Consider the following 20,946-nt stretch of genomic DNA (forward strand, 5'->3'; position numbering starts at 1 on the left):
AAAATACAGACAGGGGCCATTTCCTGCCCTATGAATACTTTTGATATTTTAAGTACACTTTGCTGATAATACTTACATACTTATTACATGATTGTATCTTAGATGTACTTACCATTAAAAAAACACAGGCAAGATCAACACTACAGATGCGCTTATTTGATACAAATTAGGAAGTTATAACCTGTTGAATATTACTGTGCCACTGAACAACTGTTTGTCCTTACAGAGTAGCAAACAGCAGCTAATAACAGTGACAATATTGCCCAGTGTTGTCTATTATCTAAATCATTGGTAGAGAAACATTTGTGATTTGAACAGAGGTGAAGTGACTTTTTGAATTGAATACTACGCTCATATACTTTGTATGCTTTTATACATTAAGTTTTTTTTATTGCTACAGGCTTCATCTTAAGTCTGCCTTATTGGTTGAACCAGTCTGCTGTTCCCAAGGCCCCCAACATAGATTCAGGAACTGAAACTGGGTTTAAAGGACTGAACTAGTTTGAACCCCTTATGGGACAGAATTGGGGGACTCCTGACCTGTTAACTTTTCCCTCAAAGACTAAAATATCAAACAAGACTTGAAATAAAATTTAAAGCCACTGGTAAAACACATACAGTGATACGGCCAATTTAAATCTAGTTTCAGAACAACTAGCAAATTACTATGTTACAGTACCACATTAAGTCCAACCAAACTAAATATAAATGAAGATACTTATGTCAAGGCAAATCTTTAGTGTTGTGATGCAGCAGTTACCTTTACAACAGATTATACCTAACATGTATCTTACCTCACTGTATATTTAATATACAGTTCTGATTTCCTCCATTTGTAATGCTTTGGTATATTTCAAATCCCCATAAAGTGCACACATATGTAAATGAGACTCAGTACATTGCATTGATTTATTTAGAAACACACGTTGACTGTACAGCCATTTTCGGTTTCCAGTTTGAACGATACATTTAAAACATTACACCACAATGAAAGTAACGCTGCGAAGACATCTGACCCATGTGTTCACAACAGACCATATTACAAAGTAAGATACCGACTCAAACACACACGTGTATACCACTCATTTTGTAGCAGTAAACATGGCAGACATGAATATTTATATGGCACATAATCAGCTGTAGTATGTCACTATTTTTTTAAATGCGAACACTTTTGGTTTCGATTCACTCGGACAGTGTAGCATCGAATGTGGACAAGTTGTGTACAAACAACCATCCCGTCCTAATATTATTCTGAAAGTGCATTTTAACATTCGGTATGTAACATAAAATGTCATCTGTTGTGCTGTATTTAATACTGTCAGTGGTATATGGCAACAGACCAAGAACTGGCAACTCTTCTCATTCACACTGGCTCACATTTCAAGTTATTTGCTGGTAAAACATTCACATGATTTTAGAGGAGTGGTTCATGAATCTACTACTTCAAGTAGTAAAGCTTTCCAAAGTCCAAAGTTGACTTAGTCTAGTGTATACCGTGTTCACTAGGAAAAAATACAGAAGGTAGATACTTTTGTTAAACGCTCACTTGACACAAACATGCCTTCAATTTTGCTTTGAGCCTACGCTTGAGATGAATGTTCATAGTTCTTGAGAAAAAAGGATTTCATGCAGTCTTTTTTCACTCTAGTTTTCCAACATTTCATCATCGTACATGACTGCGATGTGAAAGGTTTAAGACGGCAATAAGGCAAACCTATTCTACGGCATCACTGACCAGCACTGTATGCTTCACTGTATACATAGGCTTATTGTCCATCCCATCACTAGAGGCTCATAATGTTCATAGGACCATTCCAGGAAGTGTTATGTGTTGAAAAGACTGCAAACGCAGAGCCAACAGTTCAGTCTCGGAGATGCTGGTATGGCACATAATCCACAGCGAGTTGGTCCTCGGTGTTGTCAGATAAAACAGGGAGTCAGTTTCTCCATCAGTTATTTGTGGGGTCTGACGTAGCGCACCACTTTGTCTTCAAACACCTTCCTCATGGTCTTTTCTATCTGCTTGAGGAAGACTTGAGGAATCCGACCACACAGGGTGTTGACCGTGTCCAGGAACTTGGTCTGGATGGGGTAGAACAGCGACTGGAACATGTTGTCCTCAAAGGGGAACTGCAGAAACAGAGACATTGTCCTGTGTCAGTTCTGATCCCAAAAGCTATTTCAGTTTGATCGTTTTTTTAATGGAACATATCACAGACTAAATGGTGTTCACAAATTGCGTCGGCAGGGCTGGGGTGGGGCGGTGGTGTTTTGTATTAATCATAAATTACGACCCAGCTCGTCTTTAAGAGGCTTATCTCCGTGGAGCAGGGGGGGACTGACTCTGCTGCCGCAGAAAACAAATTCTAAATTTAAAAACTGACCCAGATTGTTTAATGCAAGCCATAGAGAATCTGTATCACAGAGAAAATACACAAAGATGCTCTTTTTCTGAGCTGTAAGTCATTAAAGGAACAGTCCAACAATGGGAACATGGGAAAATATGTTTCTGAGCAATACCTAGAGTCAGATAGGATTAATTAAACAGCTTTTCGGTTGTTAGGTTTTTTTTTTTTTTTTTTGAGAGGGCTAGACTTGCTTCCAGTCTCTGTGCTAAGCTAGGCTAAACGTCACGAAAGTGATGCTGTTTTTTATTGAAGGAACAATGCCTTAAAAAAACCCACGCTGTTTATACGTTACTAACTGGTTGTGCCAGCTAATGTTAGCTCATTTAGTTTGTGTGTGTGGGATTTATGATGCTGGAAATCCATGTATCTAAATTTTGACTTCTAGTTAGTTAAAGTGTACTTGCCAAAATGTTCTTATGGTGCAGACTGTATCTGTTCTAGGGTTGGGCGACTGGACAAATATATTGACTATTGGCAATTATCGCCTTTTTTTGGCTGGTTTTTGTCATTTCATTTTGCTAATTTAACAGTCTGCCTCCGTAGAACGACACTGAGCCAAAGAATGAGTGAGAAGAAAAACAGCTGTAGAGCCAGAATTATTCACATCTAACTGCGGTCAATTAAGGGTTTAGTTTGACTAGTTTGATGACAGGAAATGCAGTAACAAGGTGATTCACAGAGCCTCCAACCCAGGACTTCCAGGGAGGTGAGGACACTGCTGGGACAGGCTGGGACAGGAAAGGGACAGGGCCAGGAGAGGAGATGCGTGAAGCGGTAGAGAAGCGACAGGGAGGTCAGGCATCAGAGAGGCAGTGACAGCGCGTAGAGCCAGAATATTTTTCACATCTAACTCGATTAGACACCAGAGTCGGTGACTGTTTGGTTTTTCACTCGGTATCTCGAGGGGGCTCCGGCTGTGCCAACCAACCATAATCTATTCCTTTATGTGTTATGTATATTCACATTGTCCATATATGGTTTAAATGAGTCTGAGGGACTGCGTAGGAAAACTAGCTGTATAGGTCTCAGCAGACCTGGTTTTCAGCAGATATTTGGTTGTGCCATAGCAGGAAAAGCACAGGTGTAACTAATAACGTTAACGATGGATGACACCAGGGCGCTGGAACTGACACACCTAAATGGAGTGCAGCCATCGTTAATGTGATTAGTTGCACCTGTGCTTTCCTGCTATAATGTGTCAAAATGTCGGCTCTATTATTGCAGCCACTCTGGGAATACATCTCTTTAATCTCAATTACAGGTTTGTTTATGTTCATGTAATCATTTCTATCAATAAAATACAAACAGTGTCATTATTAGGCGTTAATGGCCTATGGAAATGAATCGGGCATTGGGATTAACATTTTTTATTATGACATATTGTGTCAGTAAAGCGTTCCTATCCCACGTGGATACTTACGTCACTGATTGCATCATAGACTACTTTGAACGCTGGCTGCTTGTCATCATGATACACGCCGCGGTTGCCATGGAGGATGGATACGCCCTCCTCTTCAGCCCCTTTGCAGTTACTGCCATACATACAGTGATCGGGCCTGTAGTTCCACTGGCAGGGAAAGATGAAGAGACACTCTGGGGGAAAAAAAACAACACACATGATTGCTTTGTGACACCAACGCTATCTTATGTGAATATGATGCTATATATGATACATATGATACAGTCAGGACAGTATTCAGTTCAATTAGCTTTATTGGCATGAGTGTAACAAAGGCAATACTGCCAAAGCATTAAGAACTCATGAAGGTTAGTGACTGATAGATTGCTAGTTTGATTCCACAGGAAACCTGGAAATAAACCTGGATGGAGAACTTCAGCTGCAGTATAGAACATACATATTTGTCCTTCCTCAATGTTAACAGTGGTTTGTGCACAAATTGTGTGTTTCTGAAGGGCAAACTGAATATGTAGCCAAAACAGTGGAAAATGTAGACACCAGCTGTAGGAGGATATGTTGTCTCACAATGGATGTATCAACATGAATACAGTGTTCAAGGGTAAAGTCCCATTCATTCTAATGCAATTCAGAGTACACGCATTCAAACATTGATGTGTTTTTGTCTTTTCGCAGCAATGGAAAAACATCTTTCCGAATGTTACGTGACATGTTGTTGTGACTGTGGTAAATTTTGCGGTAAACACAGCCCAGTTCTGTTCCAGAGGGCTCGTTGCCCACGCGTAAACAACACAAATAATATAAAGACAAAAAGAATAAGAGGACGGAAGGAAAATGTCATCATCCTCTTCTGCACAGTCTGCGTGTGCTGTTTCTTTCCTCCCATTTATTTATTTACTTGCACCTAAAAAATATGAAGACCTCTGAAAGCACACTAAATTATTTTTACTGCAAAGAACGCTTGAGAAACGCAATCAACCTCCAACTGCTCCAGTACAGCAGCTCAATGGCCAATGCTTATTATACCACTGCTGCAAGGGGGGGATGTGTACATGCTGTATGTACAGTATGAACATCAAATAAAGAAAGCATGAATGTTGATATATATATTTGTGACATATACAGTAGTATATTTAATAAGCTCTGTGTGGTTGTATGGCATGCATAGGCTAAAAAGTTAAAAATAAATAAAACTATACTGACGGTGACATGAATCCTGATCTGAAGCGAGATCACAGTCTTTAGAAGATTGCACTACAAGCAAAAAGGAGTCAGAACAATGCTTAAAGACTAACTTGAGTATTTCTCTGGAGACAGCTGGGGGCTCAAAGACGCACCATTTCAAACAAACACTTCATTTGCTGTGATTTCAAGCAAACGTCGGCGATGCCAGCTCTACCGATGGCTCTGAGCACTTAATGCCCACATCTGGCAGCTGCAGCTGGAACTCAGTCTGTGCTTGCCTACAGCCATGGCCTCATGTGTTTACTGAACCCGGTTCACAATGTAGACTGGTGGATTAACAGTGCAATAAGATACAATGTATGAGGACATGTTGATAGTGTGAAACCGCTGTACTGAATGTGTGTAGAATGGTAATTCAAAATGGATTTACGGTATATACACAGTTTGATGTACGGTATATACACAGTTTGATGTTCTGTTACCTTTTGTGGACCTTCACTAGATCATTTTAAAGCCTCTTTCTGGCGATAAAGAAAGAGTTTTCAGTGTGATAATAATATGTTCTATAATAAGTGTAGATGACATAAGTACATTGGTAAAAAGGACTTTACCTGGGTTGTAGTGGAAGATAATGTTGAGGAGGTCCTGGTCTCCCCAGGTGATGTGGTTCTTGTACTTCTGATAGAGTGGATGTAGAAGATCCTCCCATGACAGGCCACTGGGGATCATACTATTCTGAAATACCAAACAACCTTCACTCGCAAACAGCTCATGAGCAGCCTTTTTTTTTTTTTTTGCACAAAAACACATCATCAAAGGAGGAGCACATTTACATTCCCACTTCCATTTGCAATCTGCTGGCAGTATTAAGAGCTGGAGAGCTGCTAAATTGAGTTCTGAGGGCAGGAGTCTGTGATGCCAGCGTGGTAATCAGAAAGCTTCAATCACGGCCCACTCAGAGCACTCTGCCTGTGACTTGAGCTTATAGGAAAAAAACCCTTTAGAATGCAAAAGGGAAATCACAGCCCACTTTAGCTTTTCTTCTGATCACAGTGTGAGGAAAACCAACTTATGTTTTGACCTTACTTTGAACATTGTGCTGCGGATCCTCGTGAGATTCATCAGCATGACACCAGAGTTGACCCCTGTGACTCCATAGAAAGGGTGGCGCGCAAAGCGGCTGTACCAGCCAATCTTTGGGACCTCGTGCTCTGGGGCCATTGCTGCCAGCTGGGTGCTGTTGAAGGACTTAAGGAGACTCCAGATATCATCCATGGGCCGCAGGAACAGCACGTCAGTGTCTACGTAGAGTAACGAGTCCACGTCTTTCAGGATGACCTGGGAGGAAATAATCATCATTGTAGTTATTGTAGTAACCTTTCATCTAAAGAACTAGAATGGGCATGATTGCACAATGTAGTCAAAATTCATTACATGGGGCGCCTGGATAGCTCAGTGGGTAGAGCTGGCGACCCATGTACCGAGGCTGAGTCCTTGCTGCAGCGGCCCAGGGTTCGAATCTGACCTGCGGCCGTTTACTGCGTGTCATCCCCTCTCTCTGTCCCCCTTTCCTGTCTATCTTCAGCTATCTCTATCATAAAGGTAATAAAAGCCCCAAAAATACTTGAAAAAAAAAAATGGAAAAATACACCATTTCTTTACCACTACACTGTCTCTACCATGTAAGGTGCACCTGTCCTTTTGCACAGACAGCATGTCCTCCCAGACAGCATGTCCTCCCAGACAGCGACTCACATATTAATAAAAACATAACTATAAAGTATGCAGAAAAGATCAAGAGGCTCAGTTCACATCAGATCAACTACATGGTCTGAGTAGGGAAAAAGACATCAAACAAACCCTGTAGTTTCAGTATTTCATCAAAACGAAGAGTCTACAGCCAGGCTAGCTGCTCTGGGGGCTCCACAGCAGTGCTTTGAATCAAATGCTAACATGCTCACTGCGACATTGCTAACATAATGATGTTTTACAAGTGTAATGTGCACTGGGTTAGTTTGCTAGCATATCATAATCAGAACAAAACTGCGAGTACAAATAAGGCTGATGGGATGCTACACATCTTGATATCGCTGAAATCCACACCTCATTGTTCATTGATGTTGTTTTAAGTATATCTCTCGGGTGGACACCCTCCTTGACACATTCCCTGAGCCAAGTTTCTGACACACTTCAAATCAAAAATGTCACAGTGTTGATTCGAAAACTTGTCCCAAAATATATATCTATTTTCCGCTTCACAGTTTTGCATTTGTAAGATTAATCTTAATAATTATCATATTGGTCTTGGCCACAAAATACAGATAATTACTGACTATCATCATAAGCTGTGAAATTCGGTGCGTCTCTAATATTAATAAAACCATGAAGACAGCATCAAGAGGTTCAGTCCAGGTCAGATCAATGACATGCTTGAGTGTGGAAAAGGCGTTATTTCATGGATTTGGAATGTAGTTCAACATTAAACAACTTCCCTAGAAAGCGCTGGCAACCAAGGATTTTTGTCCATCACCGTTGCTAGGGTTTACTGATAAAGGTGTGATAAAACAGAAAAATAAAAAGCCAGTATCAAGACGGAAGTGATCCATGGAAGATCATTCATATACCATTAGACAGTGAAGTTGTGGGCCACAATGGGAGAATAAAACGCTGACTTCCACTGTCTGCTAAGAACAATAAGATGAGTTAAAGCTGAGATAATGACTTCCTGCATCCACTGATGAGTTGTGCTGTCAGTGCATTGCAGAAAAATGATGGGGCGAGTTTGGCTGAGATAAGATTTAGTTTTTACTCTTCACCACCAGCCAGACACAGAGCTGAGAAACTTTCAGGGGTTTAAACCATATTTTAGACAGCCAAAGTGACTTCCCAGCATACAGTATAAGGACAAACAAAAAAAAAAAAAAAAAAAAAAAAAAAAAAAAAAAAAAAAAAAAAAAAAAAAAAAAAAAAAAATTTTTGGACTATTTGGAGTATTTGCGGTTGCCGTGTCTCCCAATCCTCAATTGTCTCCATTGCAGGGGGAGAACAGTGGGAACAAAAACAGAACCCATGAAAATGGTTACATAACTGGCAAAACATTGATGTGGTAGTACTCAATCAGGACGGACCAATCCAGCCTACACATAATTTAGATATTATAGAGGCAGGAAAGACTTCTACGAGGTTCTCCAAAGGTATTCCTAGGTATAGCCAATAGTGAATGTCCATTGTTTGCCTTGCAGCAAGAGAAAGCACCTATGGATCTGTCAGACCTGCAATATGTTCATTACATGGTTAAGTAAGCTGGCTTATTTCAATGAACACCAGCAGAAAAAAGGAAATCAATAAGCAAGTACAGCCTTCACTTGATGAAATTACTGGATTCCGTCTCTGGAGACTGCTTATTTGTTAAGTAAATGCTGCAGAAGAGGTGTGAAATCATCAATAATCACACACGTAATTAATTAGAGCCATGCACTGGGATAAAATAAAGGGTAGGGAAATGCTGTTTAAGTAGAATTGAAATGGATTAATGTCATTTTTTTGTTCTTCACACCAGTTAATGACATTATGCACGGCGAGGATATGGGAGGAGATAAGTGCCGCAGCCTTACAGGGAGGAAGAGTCTCTGAGCAGCGCAGGGCTTGAAGAGCTTCTTCCACTCGTCAGCGTTCCCCACAGAGAAGGTGATTGGGTAGATTCTGTACTGGAACTTGGCTGAGATGGAGCGAGGCCACTGGTTCAGCTGGAAGTGAAGCAACACACCACATATTACGCAGAGGACGTGTCTAATGGACTTCTTAAAAGGTTTAGCAAGGGAAAGTGTGTGAGAAATTATAAACAATCATTATCCTGAAAGCTAATCTCTCTCCCTCTCTTTTCACAGACTTATCAACATAAAATGGCTCGTAAAGACGCCATTTAAAACAATGAAGTCATGTCTCGTGGTGCTGTGCTGCGGTTCTGCATGGAACACATGCAGCCCACAGCTGTTGTTTTATTAAAAGGCTATAGTCTAAACAAGGGAAGGCACCCTCTTAAAGTCCACAGCGTATCGCTAAAGCTGGTGTTACCCAACCTGTTAGGCGCTGACTCCCTCTGTAATCATCAGTTTAACAGTTTGGCCCTGAAAAGAGTGAGAGCACTGCAAGCAACTGGCAGGGTTTGTGCTGACGAGGACAAAAAGACGAAGAGAGAGACAACATTTTTAACTCCCTCAACACACATACACCATGTCTCTTAACCCTGCTCCTTGCTGTACATACCCAGCATATGTGCCACATTAGCTAGGCCTTGACCAGCACGACTCCCTGTCTTCCACAAGGGGATTTTCAACACATGAAGGCGAGCTCACAGGTTCGAGGGATTGGATTTAAAGCAGTTTAAGGTGCTTTAGGTGCCATTCAGAGTCCATTAGGTGAAATGATGTTAATAGACTATAATTTACAATATGGGTGGAAGTCAAAATCATGCCAGACACCTCTGTAAAGGTGACTTTGAAGTGATATACGGTACTGGAGAAAAAGCAGGGTGTCTTGGTGATATATTACGCCCCAGCCTTGAGATAAAAGGGTTATATGTCTGTACTAGAGTGAGTCAGAGAGGCAGAGTTAAAACTGCTCTGATCTTGATATCATCTATCACAAAGAGAGAAGAAATGTTTAACATGCACCGGATTAAATCAGAAGTCGAGGACTCACTGAGGAAGTATACAGAGAAAGTAAACCAAAAAGAGTGCTAATAGGTGAGGTTTCTGTGGTATCATGTTTGATCTTGTTTCTTTTCTTTTCTAATATTCTGCACTGTATACATTTGGGCATCAGGCCAGTGGAGGATTCTTACCCTTTCTTTAAACTGTGGAGCCAAAGGGTCCTCAGCAAAAATGTGAAATGTGATCCTCTTGAGGCTGAACAGGAGGGCTGATTTGACCATGGTGAGGGTCTCGTCCAGACGATTCCCACAGGCCACCACAGCCAGGTGCATGACCTCCTCAGCCCGCGTACGCTTGAACATAGGTCGGGCCACATTACTCCGCGGTTTACTAAAAAAGACATGCAAAGGACAGGGATGAAAAGTGTACTAAACTGCTAAAAGTCTTGTACGAGAAAAAAAAACAGAAAATGTGCAAAACTATTTTTTAGATGTAAATGAGCCAAGACCATGTGTGGGGGAAGTGGAGAGGGTTTGGATCTGCTGACAATCAGTGATTCCACAAACCTCTTTTCCCTCACTCATCGCCTGTAAAATGGCCCGTGTGCTGCGGTGTTTGTGAGGAACAATGTGCACTGAACTATGAGTCAAAACATACAAACAAAATGAAAGTACTGAAAAAGAGACTTTGATATTTTTTTTTAGGTTTGACCAATATAGAATAATGATAACCATCATTTTTTTTTTATTTATTTAGGCCAGCACATTCTGATAGTTTGTGGTAATATTTAATACCTACACATGCATGCCCATAAATATATTTAAACAAAAATCCCCCAAATTATATGGCAATACAGCACTTCTGCTTATACTTAGACAAGTGTATAAAACAGCCCTTAAACATCTTAAACCCTTCTCTGTAATTGGGCTAGTTATTAACCTTTTGCTCCCTAAAAATGCTCCAAAATGTTAAACAAAGCTTTGTTCACTGTGCAGAAACATTGAATTTATCTGCTTCATTGCAGTGATATCGTGCTTGTACTAAAGATAACATTCAAATCCAAGACAGCATTTTTTCTGGTTGCATGATTCCATTAAATTGGAAATGATGTGTTGTGCATTGATACACATTTCTCTGAAATTCCAGCCTGACATATTTCAATGACAACGTGACAACTGACAATTTCAGTTAGGTATCTGAGGAAAGCTCAGCTGCTGAATGTGCAGTTGTAATTATAGACTCAGTGGTAGGGCTAAAAGGGTAGAAGTAGGGCTGAACTACTGCAAGTTTTTAAAGTATGATTCTCTCAGACCAATATTGTGACTAAAATTTAAAAAGAGATATTTTATTTATGTTTTATAAAGAAATTAAACTATACTGTTTGTCTACATAATATAATGTAATCACACATTTATGTTGTTTGAAGTTTTTTTTTAAGTAAACTTGACTCGTTTTCTACAGGAAAATTGACAAATTCAGCTCACCCTTACAGTAAGTAGTATGGTATTACAATTGTAGTCCACATTACTCAGTAATAATAAAAAAACATTTTCATATTGATAGTTTACATGTAGGTCAGCTCTGACAATGTTAAAGTTCTGATATCTTACTGACTTGACATCTCTGTGTCAGTTTGAGCTATCGTTCGCTTGCGTTAACAGACTGATGGCACCAGCTGCTTTAAATAAGATAAAACTAAAACAATGATAATATATGCTTAGAAGTTCACTTAAGTAAGTTTTTCACTTATCATTTGCAAGTGGAAGAATATTTTGTAGAGGTTACAATGTCTCCCTTTAAAGCCTGTGCATTTTGCTGCAGTACAATGAAGGCTGAGACCTTTATACTGAATGCTGATAAACTGTACAATAAATATTTAATAGACCAAAATGCACCTATCAGGGTAATATTATGCCCGCATACTGAGCTAACACGTTAAAAACCAGCACATGTAAGCTCTCCTCACCTGTCACCATGCCACTTTATGAACATTCCAGCAGCACAGATATTCATGTTGGGCTTTATGAGAATCAAGAAAGAGGAAACAGGTGAACCATTCAAGAAAACAGCAGATCACCACATTCATTCTCCTGTCAGATAGACGAGGGGCAATGTCAAGGATCATTTCTCAAGGACAAGACATCCGTGCCTATGTGCCTATATTGTTCAACACCACCTCCACACACTACCACACATACACACACACACACACACACACACACACACTCAACTACTTCTTTTCTTCTGTAGCTCTGTGAGTTCCCACTTTGTTTTTACATGCTCAAAAGCAAGGAGGTCCTTTATCTGATGCAAAAATGTGCTTTCTCTGCAGAGCCAGCGCTGCTGTAGAGTTAAAACACGCTCAGCGGTGTAGAGTATCTCCCTCTACGATAAGGAGACATTAGTATAATGGGGGAGCCTGAAGCTATGGCCGACATCATCTACTTGTCCTCCAAATACACACACTGCATGGGGCAGGTTGTAGTTACAATATGTTCAGCATAAATGTTGTCAGAGCCGTAGGGGAAGAAGACTGGCATACAAAGAATGGCATAGAACCTTTTCTTCAGCGTGTAGCGTTATTTGGGAGAACAGTGGAAGGCAAATGGTTTTACAGCTAAAGACTGCATATTGCAAAAGACATGGATTTCCTCTGAGCCTGGAGGAAGCAAAGAGTCTACCATAAAACGGATGCGAGGAGAGAAGAGAGAAATTTGACAGGTGGGTTTCAGGGCAGTCTCCAAGCGTGACACTTCGTTTTCTGCATGGCTGAGGGACAATGATGAACCGCAGATTAGGATGAATGAGAAGGTGCTGAGAAATCTGTCTGCCACGCTTCGAAGGCTGATGCTCTGTCAGGGTTGTTGAACACACATTCCTATTTTCTCGCAGAAAATGCAATCCATATCTCCAACACGAGTATAATTACGTACGCAATTAGTCATGCAGAATAAATGCCCTTGAAATGATTTCGGCTTAAAATTGGTTGATAAAAACAAAAAAAATATATTTCTTAGTTGCATAAAGCATGGGCTGCACACATGATGTTTTCTGTCGTGGCTCTGTTCCCCACATCTGGAAGCAGTCAAAAACCACAGAAGAGGTACAAAAGGAGTGAATTCATTACTGGCTGCAGAGTGAGCATGAGAGCAGCCCTCTGCCTACAAAGCACCACAGCCTTTTAGATCATGTAAGGAGAGAAAAAAGCAGCACCTTCAAAGATAATGTCAAAGAAAACGTGCATGTACAGAGTAAAAACTACACCAACGAACACCTTGAAGGTATTTAATTAATCAGCATATAACTGGGTCATTTGCTGGACTCGTATCCAAGGTGTTTCGCTTTGGGTTAAACCATTGTGTATCAAAACCATGAAACAGAACATGTTCCCATCATGCCCTTCTTCTATTTGGGGTTTGAACAGATTTCGGCTCTTCAAAAAAAGGCACCAAATGTAAGACCACATGACAGTGAAACCTACAGATACTTCTTCAGACTGATTACCCTGACTCATTACTACAAGTTGCGAAACCGTGGCAAAGCAGAGAAAATGAGGAAATCTGTGGTGACTGGTTGAAAATAGCGGTTGAGGTAAACAGAGCCAGCTGATTCAAACTTTCATGAAAACCAGATTACCTGTTTTCATTTCCTTCGACCCTATGAGATGATTTGCAATCATCAGGATGTCTGTTCGTCAATGTGCGTCAACCCAACTCTTTATTCAACCAAGATGTGCTCATTAAACCTGATGACATTTTATATGAATGTCTTGAAAAAGAGATTTCATACCATTGAAAAATGTTCCAAAAAACCATCACACATCTAAAAATGGGGGAAAACCAGTCACTTATTCATCAAGCAATGCACCAAAAGCTTCAGGATGAGAAAGTATACCTTACAAAGAACTTGGTGAAAGACATTTGGTTTGGTGCTTGAATTTCTTCGGTTCGCCATGTGATCCAAAATGTAGTACACATTTGCCTGTTACACTTGAATTACACATAAATTGTAAAGTGAGAGCTCTACCAGAAAGGTTTGGGCAGTGAGACAGTTAGGGTAGTTGGGTTAGCTCATTTAGCGAGTGTCTTTGGCATTGCAAACGCGGCCAGTGTGTGTTGGCTTGAACTTGAACTGAAGCTGGGTATGTCTCTGCAAATCAAAAAATGTGCTTAGGCACTGGTGACAGCATCACTTGAATAAATCTAATACAGGACACAAGCCCCATTAGCCCTATTGTGCCTTCAGTATAAACAAGCACAATTAGCAATTGTCCAGAAATGATCAGGCTAAAGTAAATTGTGTGTACTGCTACACTCCAACTGAACTCTATTTGAATATTGACTAAATGTTAATTATTGAAAGCATCACCAGCACCAAGAGATTCATTGTCCAGAATGTAAAATAACTGGCTGCAATGTCAATTTCTGTATGTTTTAATGAATCAATCATCAACACTGTAGATGATTAAGTCTGAGTTAATAACTGATAACTGTGTAAAACTGTCTTCCATGGAAACATCCCAAGAAATGTGGGCTTTTACCCAATGAATGTTTCTAGTTTCTCCTTCCACACCCTCTATGACTCATTCGCTAGTAATCTGAAAGTCAGTTCGCCAGGTCTAACAGACAGACTTAACTGCCCCAATGGGGCTCAAACAAGGGAACCTCTCCAACCACGTCAGGCTACACAGGCAAGGAGGGAGATTTCAAAACACTCCTAGCAGAGAGAGCGTTCAGTCATGCAAGATGACATTTTTATAGCTATGCATAATGCCACTGCGAGAGAGTGACTTCTTTACTGCGAGGAACACTGCATAACTATATCTGAAGTGACAAGGCAAGGGATTTGTTTCAACACAAAGCATCAACACCCATTCAATCCTGTAGTTGCAGGCCTTAATTCAATGTAACAAAGCAGACAGAGGCATTAAATCTGTTATTATTCTGCATTGGAAACATATATAGGTTCAAGATTCAAGAGGTTTATACTGAAAGTAGTAAAGACATCAGACTGAGGGAATGTGTTACTTAGGTAAAGGCTCTGTTGTGATGATTATAAGTCACAGGTTTTGATGTTTAGAGCTGTGACCAACATTTTCATTATCAATTGATATGCTGAGTGTATAAAATGTTCGGAAGTAGTGAAAACTTTCCATCAGAATTTCCTTGAACCCAAGGTGACATTTTCAAAACAATTGTTTTGTCCGACCAACCCAAAGATATCCAATATACAAGCTATAATGAGACATTTGAGAATCTGGAACCTGCCAATGTCTGATGATTGTTACTTAGTAAATGATAATTCCTGGTACGGGTTTCAAGACATATCAAAAGTATGGTATTACGATATTTTTGTTTTGTGGTGTGTTCTTTAAACTTTAAACGACAGTTTTTTAATAAATTGCAGTATATCACCTTGCTTACTGTATCGCAGTATATTGAACGGTAACCGCTGTATCGTGATACGTATGGTATCACTGCATTCTTGCAAATACACAACCCTAACTCCCTGATTACAAACACTGTTGTGGATTACATTTCTGTCATTTCACTGTTTGATTATTCAACTAAAGATGTTTGTCTCAAAATGGTGTCTACATTTGTTCCCCCCCCCACAGTATGTGTGCATGATGTTTGGGCAGCTGAAGCTCCTCTGTCTATTTTTGGACACAGGAAGTAGTGTGATGTGTCAAGAGGAAATGATATGATTAGGAAAAACAGGGATGTTTGTCTATTAGGCATGCTGCACAGGAAATCTGTCCACCGCTCAGATTTACAGATGAATAGAGAGTCGAACAACAGATATTTAAAAAAAAAACAGACCTGAAAGGCCAGTTTGTGTGAAGATACACACACCTGTATGACAAAATGTCTGTTTGATACTGAGGAAAACAGGAATTATAGAGGCGACAGTGGACAGCCCTCGCACATTAAGGGTTTCCTTCCCTAAAATCAATTATTTATCCCTTTATGTGTCTTTATTTATCATTGTTATTATCCCTATGAACCACATTACCAGCCGAGGGTTGTATGTGTAATTGAAAACTGCACCCTATTGTTCACAGTCCTCTGGCTTTTATGCTGTAAACCAAACATCCACCCGATTAGCTCATGCAATTAAACAGAAGAAAGTTTTTGGGCGGCTTTGGCCAGATGCTCAATGTGTTTCCCCTAATCGCAGCAGTCAGTCTTGAGCCTTTTCCAAACCTGTTAGTGTTTTTTTTTTTTTTTTTTACGGCCACTGCTGACCCCTTCCACCCCATCTCCCTTATCAGCACTGAGCACACATGGAGGAGTGTGTGTTTCTGGGAGGACGCAAAGGTCCTTTCTCAATGTAACGCCTTGATGGCTTTTATCTACCGAACAGTGTCCCAAACCTCCAGTCTGGCTTTGGAGTAGAATACATATTATTGCCTGCCGGCGCAGCGGGTATCTCCACGACCACGTCCTGGCCCATTATGGCATCGCCTGGCGTTCAGCTCGGGAGGAAAACGCCAGGGATGTGTGAGGCTGAAATTAGAAAGCTGGAAGACATAATAAAACACGCTTCCATCCTTGAACAGAAATAGCAACTGACTAACTCTGCCTTTTGTCTACATCTGAGGGAAGAGAGGGTGGCTTAATCAGATCATCTGCCGGGGTTGCAGCGTCTCTTTAACCACCCGGAGAGGAGAATCACACCTGACAGACTTTTCGGTCCCTCGTGGATTGTTTTGACAGACTTTGACAAGAGAACGGTCAACAGGATGGGTGTCCCTTTTCTGCCATTTCCAGTAATATCTCACCACTACTGCAGTGCAACTCTTTAACAGACTGCCGAACCCTTCTGTGCTCATTTTGTAATCCTTATTAATTGCAATTTATGTCTTTCAAGGTGACCTTTACCCCTTTAAAGCAGCAGAGGGTTGAATTAAAAGGCCTACAAACCCCAAGGGGTCAAATGATGTAGATTTAGAGGTCAGGTAAAGCTTGATCCTTCAGTTGTGCCGTTGTTTGATGCCCTCTCTGCACACACTGCCAACATTTCCACATGATCACATTAGTCATGCTCCCTGCTCACATTTCAGCTAGACATTTGAGCAGCCCCTGGTTGCAACAGCATGATTCACAGTCCAACAAATGGAAAGAAATGCCAAGCAGATGTCCATATGTGTGCGTTCAAAGTGTCCCTTGACAGATCAGGCTATTGTAGAGCCAGCGTCCTTGAGCACAATGTAGGCTGTTTGATGGAGGGAGCACGTCTGAGCCAAAGCCAAATGAAACGCTGACAGGCTCACTCTTTTAACTTCCTAGCGACAGGAAGGATGAGATACAGCAAGAACAAAGTAGTTAGTGGCGCTTTTGTGTGCGCAAATGGAGGAGAAAGAGCTCGCCAAAGGCTGCAAATCGACAGAGGAGAAAGAAACAAACTCACCTCTTTGCATTCACGCCGGCCCCTCTGTTGCTCGCTCTGCCCTGTTTGCGTCTCTTAAGGGGCTCTTCCGCACGCACGCCGACCCCGGCGGGTGGTTTCTTCGCAAACTTTGCCGCAACATCGCGTCCGAGCTCCGGGTGCGACGGAGAAGACTTGCTTTCCTGCTCCTCCTCCTCGTCCACAACTTCTTTCAACAGCGGGTCGTCCGCGGCGTTGCCCCCCAAAAAGTACAAAAGTAGGAAAACTCCGAAACACACGGCGATCACAACTACTTTGCCGTGGATCCGCATGGTGAGAGCGACTTGTTGCGGCTGGAAGAGGCAGACGGGACTCCGCTCATGTCTGCGGGTGACGGAGAGCAGCCCCAGTTGACATTTTGTTACCGCTCCCAGCTCGCATTTTTCTGCAGATGATGATGGAGAGCGGAGAGGAGCTCCTCATCGTCCATGGAGGATTACACAGCGGAGGCGTGGCTTCTCCGGCAGTACCGTAATGACGGCGGTATTACCGCGCTATTATACTGTAGTAACACTGTAAGAGTTGTAGTAAGAGAGGTATGGATGTATGTATTGTTGATTTATGTTTTTATTTTCGGCACTGCTGCTACACATTTACACAACTTACACTGTGTTGTCATGTTAATATTCCCCTACATTTTATACGGGAAGTTCCTACAATAAAAATATTCATAAAAAAATAATTACCTTAAGATCTTATTTATCTTTGAAGTTGACTACAGTCTTACAACAACTAGTGATTTGTTCATCATAATTATTACCAAACAATAAGACGGTAAGTCCTCCATCTGATAATCAGTGGTGAAAGACATTCAGATCTTTTACTTTAATTAAACATAGCAATGCCACATTATGAGATGGTGGGCCCATGAGCATGTATGACTTAATAAGCCACAATCTTTGCTTGTCAAGTGACCACAAAGTTGCAGAGTTGTTGCTTGATATCTTGGTGCAGGCATCAAACACTCACTTTGAAGGCATCATAATGGCATTTTTGTGTCTTTTCAAAGGGAATGTTCAGGGTATTGCTTCAGCGTTTCACAAGAAAACTTTAGCCCTTGTATTTCCAATTAGGAATCTTAACAGCAACTTTGCCCAGAGGCTTTGATTTGGGACCCCTGACGCCTGTGTCTGATCTTGTCTGAAGTGTCTCAACTAAAAGTACTCATTAAGCAGCAGGATGGCCTGTAGCAGCATTATTGGAAGTTTTACTGAGGCATTATTGTGTAAGCAACATTTTAATGTTGTAGCTAGTGGAGATGTAGCTCATTTTAACTACGTCCACTGTTTGGTAGTTTAATCTACAACAATGCTTAATATTTTACAAGCTCATAAAAGCTTTCTTTAATTAGGAATGAATCAAATCAAAGTAGCAGCTATAGATGTGCAGCTGTCAGATAAATGCAACGGAGAGAAAACTTACTTCAAAATTGTATTGAAGTACAGTAATTTAGTAAATGCACAGTTACGCCACCACTGCTTATCTATGACTTTGATTAATAAAGTATTTTTAAATCATGCATTAACTTCAGCAAGGAAACTAAACCAAGGCTACTGAAGGCTAAAGTGACCCAAATCTGATTCATTTGTTCATACGTGACTCAGATCTGATTTTTTTCATGACAGTGCAAACAATCCCATGGAATTTGATCTTCTTGATTCTGATTTGGGCCTCTTTCATTTGTGGTCCAAATCAGATTCAGGTTCTGATTCTTTGCAATGTGACCTCAGTGTGAACAGTCATATGAGAACTCATGTTATTTATCTTACTCTATTGACATTCATCATATGGGTCACTTCAGGACTGTGACCTGGAATTGACACTGGAATCTGAAATGAGCCAAACAAAAAAACACACACACAAAAAAGACCTGAGCAATAAATCAGAGTTAAGTTAAGGCTTGCAGTGTGAGCGTAGCCTAAGAGTAATGTTAGGCTTTGTCCACCTGTCACCTCCTCGAGTATGAGACCCTTGACCCTCTGTTGGGGAACAATTGTGTGTCACTTTACCGCTAGTAAACTACATAAAAAGATCCCTTACTGCTACACTGACATATCCTGAAATATGTGGACTGTCAATAAATGCATCTGCCTTGTGGAAGAAAAATGTGAATTCTGTCAGAACATTTTACTGCCAGCTTACACGTTGTATTACGGTAAAACATGGACGCTACACCCATGAGCTGCCTGTAAAGCTCCTTAGGATACCTCTGTGTTTTTCTGGTGAGTGTGTATGCTTCTTAACTGTGTCCTCAATGTGTTGTGTTTTAGTGACTGTCACTGAAGTGACTTTAACAGTCCATTTCCACCGTACGCACTGGAATAAAAGTAGTGTCAAGTAGCCAGCTAGCACTGCTGCTGTGCTGTGTTAGCCGAAACACGAGGAGACCAATCATGTGTTAGCTTAATGTACAGGCTAATAGCGAGCTAACCATCTAACGAAACTTCCTTTGAAAAACATGTCAAGTCAGTGTGACATACAGTTTATCGACAAATATGATCGCTTCATGGATAACTATTGAACATGTTATGTTTTTTAGAATCCATAGTTTAATTCGGAAAGCATGTAGATAAATAAAAAGGTCTAATATACACGAAATTTAGACCTTGAGAGTTTTTATGCACGTGAAGTCCCTAACTTCCTTTGCTGAAATAGCCATATAGGAGTGTACGTTAACGTGAGTAAATGTCTTTTAAAGATGCTTCTTGGTAGATGAGGGTAATGCCGGACATAATTATAGACCGTTGTGATTAGTGAAAGGGGTTAAGCAATGTTTTGAAACATACATAAGTCCGTCAATAAGGAAGACCTTTTTAAATGTCCAGATTTTCAAATGTAGTTTGGTATGAACGTCTTCCTAAACAAGAGAGGACGAAATGATCTGGTTACAAGCTAATGTTAAGCTAAACTAAAGGCATCTTTTGTAAGTTGCTGCAGTAGGAAGCTAGTCGTTATGTTGTACACAAGCTTTGTTTACACCTCTCGCTATCGGTGTGGCACACGTGGGCTGCTGCTGCTGCTTGAGGAGACGCGAGCCACGACTCGAGTCAACCACAAGGTGGCATGCTACAGTCAGCCGGGCCGTCATTCATTCAGCTGTGGAATGCGATCCTTCACATTGTAACCTGTGATTATTCCTGTCGTTGGTGCTACAGGGCTGTGTTACATTAGGATCCACAATGATAACCCCTGCGTTTGACCTGAGCCAAGATCCCGGGTACCTGATGCTCAACATCCGTGTTCCCTACACCAGAACATCAGAGTTTGACATCTACATTGATGGAACAGATTTCAAGTTCTATGCCAAACCCTACTTTCTCAGGTGAGAAACCAATACACTTAAACCGATGCGACTGTATGTACCTCTGTTGAAACCTAGCTTGGATTAGAAGGGGTGCAATGTAAGCAGTTCATTCGTGGGTTTATCAAGTAGCACCATCTACCTCAGACTTGAATTTCTAGTCATTTATTTCCCCAACATGGTATTAATCTCAATATCAGTTAAAAATGTTGTCTTTGCTATTAGTGACTATAACAATCTGAGTCTGTGTATGTTATTTTCAGATTATCTCTTCCTGGAAGAATAGTGGAGGATGGGAGAGAAAAGGCCAAATTTGACATTGATAAAGGTAGGTCACATTATTATATGACGATAAAGCATACAATGGTTGTAAAATAGCGTGACTTGTCATGTCAGCTGTGTGGTGATGTTACAAAACAAAATGCCTGCTGAGGTATTTCAGTAAAGGCATGGACAGCTGTTGCATCAAACTGAGCCCAATTTATGTGGCTTCTCATTAGCAATATACCTTTAGCACACACAGCACCTGGAGGAAAAAGCAGTTCCTCA

At 40.8% G+C, this 20,946-nt stretch overlaps 2 protein-coding genes across 3 annotated transcripts in view; one reads left to right on the top strand and one right to left on the bottom strand.

Annotated features, from left to right (window-relative positions):
- Positions 1-895: 895 nt before the first annotated feature.
- On the bottom strand, positions 896-17,368 carry gxylt2 (glucoside xylosyltransferase 2). The gene is made up of 7 exons (XM_051414141.1): positions 17,079-17,368; positions 9,857-10,055; positions 8,628-8,759; positions 6,100-6,351; positions 5,625-5,748; positions 3,832-4,004; positions 896-2,133 (listed from the first exon to the last, which is right to left on the bottom strand). Exons 1-7 carry the CDS (start codon positions 17,366-17,368, stop codon positions 1,957-1,959), a joined length of 1,347 nt encoding a protein of 448 aa, XP_051270101.1. The 3' UTR covers positions 896-1,956.
- Positions 17,369-17,503: 135 nt separating this feature from the next.
- shq1 (SHQ1, H/ACA ribonucleoprotein assembly factor) overlaps positions 17,504-20,946 on the top strand; it is a 34,209-nt gene continuing 30,766 nt past the window's right edge. The window contains exons 1-3 of one of the 2 annotated variants that reach the window (XM_051414130.1): positions 17,504-17,632; positions 20,252-20,418; positions 20,661-20,725. In XM_051414130.1, the coding sequence (XP_051270090.1) occupies positions 17,525-17,632; positions 20,252-20,418; positions 20,661-20,725 (340 nt within the window). In that variant the 5' untranslated portion in view covers positions 17,504-17,524. Of the gene's footprint in view, positions 17,633-19,220; positions 19,319-20,251; positions 20,419-20,660; positions 20,726-20,946 lie in introns of those variants that run through there. The other variant, XM_051414131.1, reaches the window with a different exon arrangement.

This window comes from Dicentrarchus labrax, unplaced genomic scaffold (assembly GCF_905237075.1).
Source record: "Dicentrarchus labrax unplaced genomic scaffold, dlabrax2021, whole genome shotgun sequence".
NCBI classification, from domain to species: domain Eukaryota; kingdom Metazoa; phylum Chordata; class Actinopteri; family Moronidae; genus Dicentrarchus; species Dicentrarchus labrax.